This window comes from Fukomys damarensis, unplaced genomic scaffold (genome assembly GCF_012274545.1).
Source record: "Fukomys damarensis isolate Sample0158 unplaced genomic scaffold, DMR_v1.0_HiC HiC_scaffold_20, whole genome shotgun sequence".
NCBI classification, from domain to species: Eukaryota; Metazoa; Chordata; class Mammalia; order Rodentia; family Bathyergidae; genus Fukomys; species Fukomys damarensis.
Window position 1 is genome coordinate 43,388,475 of NW_022900932.1, and position 8,236 is coordinate 43,396,710.

The 8,236-nt window shown below is 39.9% G+C and overlaps 1 protein-coding gene across 1 annotated transcript in view; it reads left to right on the forward strand.

The window, feature by feature from the left end:
• Positions 1-8,236, forward strand: part of Plce1 (phospholipase C epsilon 1) — a 226,551-nt gene that overhangs the window by 209,788 nt on the left and 8,527 nt on the right. The window contains 2 exon segments of the mRNA XM_033766342.1: positions 1,278-1,406; positions 4,490-4,699. Coding sequence (XP_033622233.1) covers positions 1,278-1,406; positions 4,490-4,699 — 339 coding nt within the window.

An 8,236-nucleotide genomic window follows, 5' to 3' on the forward strand; every position in this document is an offset into this window, starting at 1 on the left:
TCTCATTCTTATGTCCCCCAGTTAAGGCTTGATAATTCTAGCCCATTTGTGTATTTCAGATCTATTTATCTCTGTCCATCCTTTTTTTTTCTTTTTCTTTTTTGTATAAGGGATTGAACTCGGGTCCTTGTGCTTGCAAGGCAGGTGGTGGACCACTGAGCTAAATCCCTGGCCTTCTGTCCATCCCTTCTACTTTGGCCCTCATTCATTCTCACCTGGCTAAGGCAGTGATTCATAATTGGTCTCTTTTCCTCTGGATTTGTCTTCCTCTCTCTTCTCTGAGGGCCTCCCAGACAGATCTATTTAAAACCTAAATGTGATTGTGCCATTTCTCATTAGAAACCTTTCTTTGGTCTTCCATTGCTTTTGGGGTAACTAAGTCGAATGCCTGAGTGTGACAAGGGCATGAGGTAAATGCATGTAAGTGGATAGGGCAGAAATTCCATGAAAGAGGAGAGCTGTTGGGTCATTTAGTTCAGATGACACCACTTTCAAGAAGATCTCTCTAGTTTCCTTCAAACAAGAAATAGGTCCTCTCCTCTAGATTTCCAAGGAACTTACCATGTTTCTTACAATTTTCCACTTACTCCTTTAGCTGTCTCATTCACTTGGGAGCCCTTGAGAATAAGGATAATTCCTTTTTGCTTCTAATTCTCCAGGACAAGGTATAATGTCTGACTCACTGTAAACCCTCCATAAATGATTTCATATTTAGAAGAAAGTTATACACCTATTCATCTCTTTCCAGCTGATATACAGTACTTTCCATGAGTTATTTGTGTGCTGGATGGTGAACTCTCTAAGGGCAGAGCATTGTATCATCTTCTATCCAATATCTAGCCCAGTCCCCTGAAGAGACATGGGACTCAGTAGATATTTTAGAATATCAGCTCATAAGTAAGGACTAACACGAATGTCAGATAATATCAGTCCCTAATTATTATTATTATTACTATTTTGGTACTGGGGATTGATCTCTGGACCTTGCATTTGTGAGGCAGGCCGTGGAACCACTGAGCTAAATCTCTGGCCTTTCAGTCCCTAATTATGATGAGAAGAAAGACACTATGGATTAAAATAAATTAATATTTTGGTGTGTTGCTCCTTACTAAGAACTATTAAGGAAGATGTCATTGTCTCCTCTATGCATTAGTATGCACCAGGTTATAAATGGCTTCTCTTTTGCATTGACATGTCCCTATACATATTTCTAAGTACCAACACGCCTGTATTATGTTATTTAGGATAAATAAAAATTATGTGATCTTCCTTGACAGATGTTTAATACAGAAGAAAGAAAATGTTTACAGACTCACAGAGTCACAGTGCATGGGGTCCCAGGTCCTGAGCCCTTTGCTGTTTTCACCATAAATGGAGGAACCAAAGCAAAGCAACTTCTCCAACAGGCAAGTCTCCTGAACTCATAGAATCCAATGGTTAGAAGAATACAACTTCTATTTTATGAATGTACATGTGTGTGTAAATGTGTGTGCAAGCATACATACATGAACATACATATACAAAAGTCTATGTTAATGGTATGCAGTTTGATTATTTAGAAATCTGTTATTCATCATCAAGACCCACCCTAAGAATGATCTGAGGGATCCTGGTATCACTAGACAAGCTACTTTAACCATAGAAAAGAATTTTTAACGTCCTTCAGCCACATAAAACAGAGGAATCTAGCAGCATAAAAACCAGAACTGATTCTCTAGCCATGTAAATTTTTCCCTCTCAGTCTAGACATGGGCTTCATCTTCCTTCTTAACACAGCATTTGTCAGTGGGAATTTGTCCATTAGCTGAATGAAGTCTGTTTGCCATCTGAGGAGTTGGCTCAGATTCCTGGAGCATCAGCATGGACCACATGGGCCAAGGCCACATCTCCTGCCTTTGTAGCCCAACATGGGAACCAATCCACCTTCCTTGGCACTTGATCTTGATCTTTGAGGTCCTGCCCTGTGGCAGTGCAAACAAGCATGACAATTCTGAAGTAAGAGAATGAGATTCCTTTACCTTAACCCCCTTTTGTTGGGCCACTTCTCTCTGGATCCCACTAGGAATCTTGGTGGCCTTCTGCAGACAGAATCATCATTCTTAAGAAGACTTTTAAGAGCTAGAGGTCCAGGAACAAAGCTCAACATTCAGAAGAGACAGCAGCTCCCCAGAGAAAAGGCTAGGCCACATGCAATTCCTCTTCTCTACCCGTGAGAAGCTCTATCCCTGCCTGACACCAGCCCTCATACCTTGCAGACTCTGATCTCTAACCTACTTTAGGACTCCTTCTCCTCCTCAAGAGTAAACCAGTGGGAGCAAGGGCCACAGGGAGGAACCCTGAACTCCCTTAGAAGTTAGGGTGCCTGAGAAAATGTAGCTGGGATCACATAATACATGGAGGAATTAAAAATGTACTGCATAATCATACATGAATATTAATGAACACTTCTGAAGACACGTCTTTAGGGGCAGGTCAGTATTTTCCCCAACATTTTGTAATTAACCAGGGTCATATAAAATGGCTTAGATGTCACATTTCACGGATTACTGACAGAAGCTACTGCCAAGGGCTTTAGAATTTTTTGGTAGGGGAGGTTGTTTATTTTTAACGAGGCAGTCTGTGAGTTTTACAATTCTTTATCATAAAGCACTGCTGAGGTCTTGTAAAATAAGGAAAACTTTCAACAGGCCAGCCATAAAAATAAGCCCCTTATTTTATGATCACCCCATGGAAATAATCAAAGAAGTCCTCAGGACTGAGGAGAGGCCCTGAGGATGATGGCCCTCTGGGTGAAGTGACAGTCCCAACTGAAGCGTTAAGTCCTGAATCATTCCTGAGTAGTGGTTCTTACTTAAACCAGTCCATTGACCTTGCCCCTATAGATTCAATAACGTTCCTGTTTGAAGGACTAGGGTAGAGGGATCAGAGCTTTGCGAGAATCTTCTGCTCCTACCATCCTCCACACATTACTTTCACCTTTTCCTCCTACTCAGAAAATGTTAACTCTGATCATTGGATCATTGGCAGGGGCCGTGTGAGCAAGGTGTTTGCTTAATGCAGGACAGGTGGTAGCAGCTTTCAGTCATCACCCAGCCACTTCTCACAGGCAACAAAAGGAGTCACTGTAACTGACCTTTACTTCCTTCAGGTTCAACCTTTTGTTAGTAATCTGTACAAGAAGAGTGGGAAACAGTATATCAGTAAAAGTAACTGTAATGATGTCTATTGTGTTCTCTTATGAGGCATGCTTTGTGTCTCAATCATAAACAGAAAAGATTGCTACTATTACTATTCCCTTTGTATATTTGGGAAAATTGAATCTCTAAGGTATTAACTATCTGTCAATACTTTGCAGACATGATAGGAAGTCTTAACAGCAAACCTCAGACCCAGGTCCATCTGGCTCCAGAGCCTGGTTTCGGCCATAAAATTTGTGCACAGTGGATAGCTAACAAAGAAAACAGCCTAGGGCTGAGGGATTTAGCTCAGTGGTGCCGCCACCTGCCTCGCAAGCGCAAGGACCTGACTTCGATCCCTGGTACCAAAAACAAAAACAAAACAAAAAGAAAAGAAAACAGCCCTTTAGGCACGCTGCCAGGAGTTTACTGACGAAAATTCCCAGAGACTTAGATCAGATGAGAATTCAGCCCTGTGAACCTTCCACAAGAAGATGATTATTTTCAATGTGAGAAAAAGATTTTGATTTTTTTTTGTTGTTGTTACCAGGGATCAAACTCAGGACCTTATGCTTGTGAGGCAGGCAGCTGAACCACTGAACTAAATCCCCAGCCCCTAGAAGATTATTTTAGTAAAAGCTGAATGAGGTCTTTTGCTCTCAGTCCTGTGCAGCAATATTACAAAGGGCTAAATTCATGGAGTGAGAAACCTAAAGGTTTTAATTCAGTAAGAGCTCTCATTCCAGTAGTGGGAAAATAGTTCTACTGTCTGGGGATTATGAATAAACTATGCTGTTTCCCAGAGTAGACATAAACAATCCTTTTTAGATATATGGGAATTCTTAGATCTTACAAAAAGAATTAAGCAAACTGCAGAGTAGTTTTCACATATAAATTGCATGTCAAACCTATCTGAACACCATGAAGCCTTGCTTTGATTGTTTTCATTTTGGTTGTACTTTTTTTTTTGGTTTTCTGAGACAGGGTCTTGCTATGTAGTTCACATTGGCCTTGAACTCACTATGTATTCCAGGCTGGCCTCAAATTCACAGCAATCCTCCTGCCTCAGCCTTCTGAGTGCAGGAATTACAGGCATGAGCCATGCCCAGCCATGAAAGCTTGTTTTGAATTTAAATTTGTACCCCACTTCCAGAGGTGTGCCTAAGTTTTGGGGGTTTTTTTGTTTTTGTTTTTGTTCTTTTGGTACTGGGGGTCAAAGGGAGGACCTTGTACTTGCAAGGTAGGTGGCAAAACCACTGAGCTAATTCCCCAGCTCTCAAGTGTACCTAAATTTGCCTTTGCTTTTCCTTTAGGTTCTGATGACTGAACAAGACACCAAATTATTCTCCACAGACTATTTTTTGATGGAAGAAAAGTATTTTATATCAAAAGAAAAGAATGAATGCAGGAAACAACCTTTCCAGAGAGTCATTGGTCCAGAAGAAGAGATCATGCAGATTTTAAGCAGCTGGTTTCCAGAAGAAGGTTACATGGGCAGGATTGTCTTAAAAACCCAGCAGGAAGTAAGTGCACATTGGAAGCAGCCTACACAGTATGTGATTAACCATCTTCCTACTCACCACCTCCCTTGTATCATGAACTTCTCATAATTACAACTTCGTTCTATTATTTTGGGGGGGTTCTATTATTCTTAATTGAGTGTAGGGAAATTATTTTATTCTTCTGTACATATCCAAAAGGTCATCTCTAAGTTACAGGCATTCAATTTGAAAATCATTCTTTATGAATTAAAGCGAACAATACGTTGAAGAATCACTGTGCTCTCCATCAGCTGTGGGTCCAGTGTTTTATTTGTACATTGCTGTGAGGCCACATTCCAGCAGCACCCACTTATCCATAAGGGACATGGTCCAGTTCCTTCAGTGGATGCTTGAAACCTCAGACAGAACCAAACCCCATACAAACATAAGCACTCATCAGATAACCAAGGTGACTCTTGAGAGACTAGCAGGTAGGTAATTCAGTATGGATATTCTGAGCAGAGAGACAATGAGTGGTTTGGGCAGGATAGAACAGGACAGCAAGAGACGTTATCGTGCTGCTCAGAACTGCCCTCATTTTAAAACTAACAAATTTACATCTGGAATTTTCCACTTAATATTTTTGGACCATGATTTTGAAGCCACAGAAAGCAAAGCCTTAGAAAGGGAGACTAAAGTATTGTTTAATGCAGTGGCTGTAGGTATTCTGCATTTTGAGTTTGGTTGCTTTCCTGTTAGTCCCTGTTACATTCTACCTAATGCAGACTGAGCATCTCTAACATTTTCAAGCCCTATATTGCATAACCATTTATAGCACTGAAAGTCTCAAACACTCACTATTTTGAATGATCTCGTGATTTAGTGGACACCATTGTACACATAACCTGTATAGTCTCTGCAAATATTCCAAAATCCAAAAAATTCCAAAATCTGAAAAACATCAGGTTCCAAGCATGTCAGATATGGGATACTTAACCTTTAGAAGATAAGTAAGTAAAGGCTTGGAAGTAAAATAATAGTGTTTCCTTTAAAATAGCCCATAGCTTCACATACAGTGAATAATCCTTCAGCCTTAGAATTAATAAAAATGTATATAATGTGCACTAATATTATAACAATCATCCCTTGGAAGATAAAAAAGCAACAACTGGGCCAGGGATTTAGCTCAGGGGCACCACCCTGCCTCACAAGCACAAAGTCCTGAGTTTGATTCCTGGTACCAAAAAAATCGACAACGGTCATGTCCAAATCAGAGCGCAAAGTCCTGAGTTTGATCTTTGGTACCAAAAAAATCAATAACAGTCATGTCCAAATTAGTTGGCTCCTCTTTTGACTTTGTGGTACACCTTTTTTTGTGAACATATTGGTAAGACCTCAAATAGTTTACTGCCATTTTAAAAATTGCTCCAACATAGACAATCAGGCCTTGTGATATGAGGATGATGAGGCAACTAAGCCAATTCAACAATTTGATTAAACACATTAAGTACCTAAGACTGGTAAAATGTGCCCTGGTGATCCATGCTTTCTGGGGCATAATGCAGATGATGGCCAACTTTTACCATCACATGTAGCTTTTTTTTTTTTTGTACCAGGGATCAAACTCTGATCCTTGCACTTGTGAGGCAGATGGTGGAACCACTGAGCTAAATCCCTGTCTTGCATATAGCTTTTCACTCTGATTACTTTGAACATCACCTGCAGCTGCGACATAACTCCAGCATCTCCACTGGGACCCAGACCACAGTCTTCCTTCCCTCTACTTGCCTCAAACCATAAAAGGACACATAAACTGAGTGCAGTTTATGCCAAGAAATTTAATTGTTTCCCAGGCTCCTCTCTCTGTCAGGTATATCAATTGCTAAGAGAGAACAAACAGTTCTACTGATAGTCAATTTGTGAGAAATTGTATGAGGGCTCACCTGGACTTTTGAAGCATCTTTAATTTCGCTCTAGTTTTTCTTTTTTTTTTCCTAACTCACTTGTTAACTGTCTACTTATAAAAATCTTCTAAGTGACAGCGTCAATGAATAAATTAAAATTTTCAAACTACATTTGCATAATTATTTACAAAAGTGAAAACTCAAATATCAACTATTTTGAATGATTTCATGATGTAATGGAAACCATTTGACACATAACGAAATGGACTCAGAGGTTAAAAATCAAAGCCATATGTGGTTGCACTTGCCTATAATCCCAGAATTTATAAAGCTGAGGCAGGAGGATTGCAAGTTCAAGTCCCACTCACCTGGGCAATTTAGCATATATATCCCTGTCTCAAAATAAAAAGGACCAGGGATGTGGCTTAGTAGTTGAGAACCCCTGAATTTATTCCCCCTACTAAGAAAAAAAATAAGAGTAGTTAAAATTATGTCAGGGTCAGAAGTAGAAAGAACTTGAGTCTTACAGCTTCCAACTCAGTGTTCTATCCACAATCCTGTGCTGCCCAGGCTGAAATTATGTCAATCCTTGTAGATTATCCACCTCCAGCCCTGGAGGCAGTGAGCAGGCGGAAGGATGACTAAAGAGAGACTGGGAAGTTTAGGGTGCCTGTAGGCATTTGAAAGATTTATGAAACAACAGAATAAACGCTTTGAAAAAAAAGAATAGGTAAATTAGAAGGAAAGACTAACAAGCTTTTTCTAAATGATTAGAATACACCGAGTTCTCCTTGATAACACCTTTGTGGAGAAGAGATATTTGCAATGACTGAAAAATATCTCAAAAGGTAACAAATCAGTTAGTGTATTTAAATTTACCTAATGCATAGTGATTTATAATCAATGAATTGGCTGAAGCTGGGCATGTAGTTTAGTGGTTGAGTACAGGCTTAGCATGAGGGTCTCAAATTTAATCCCCAGCATGAAAAACAAAGAAAAAAGAAAACTAATTTACTGATTGAATATGTGACTTAAGCAATTATTGAATGCAAGATAACACTATCATAGTTGATGAATTTTGGTTTTAAGTATTTTCATTTGTTTATCCTGTGGAACTAATAAGATATGTAAGCAATTTGATGACAGAATCTATTAAAAGTTCCTTGGGTTGGGGATGTAACTCAGTAGTAGACCTTTTGCCTAATGATGCATGTGGCCTTGGGTTCCATCTCCAACACCACACACACACACACACACACAAATGTTTAAAGGTTCTCGGCTTGTTCTTTGGGATCTCAGATCTCTTCTGCCTACTATTCATACCTTTCTTATCTCCTGGGCTGTTAAGATACCAGGTACTACATCTTCCTATGGTTAATATGTCCCCATTTGACTGCACTGTTTGAAATGAGGTTACTAACCTGTCAGGTCTGTACTGCTTGTTGCTCCCCAAGAACACAGGAGACAATCTTTGGTGGAAAAGTTAAAGATTTGTTCAAAGGTAGCTGCAAAGGAGATGGAGGGCTCTCTTACTGTCTCAAATCTCCGTCTGACCTTGGTCAGGTAAGCAAGGACTTCTGTAGCAAAGAAGATACAGTGAGACAACAGCCAAACAAAGTTTTGCACTGTCTCCCCAACTCTTTCACTTAACCCCAGGCCGTCCTTGGTGCTCCTT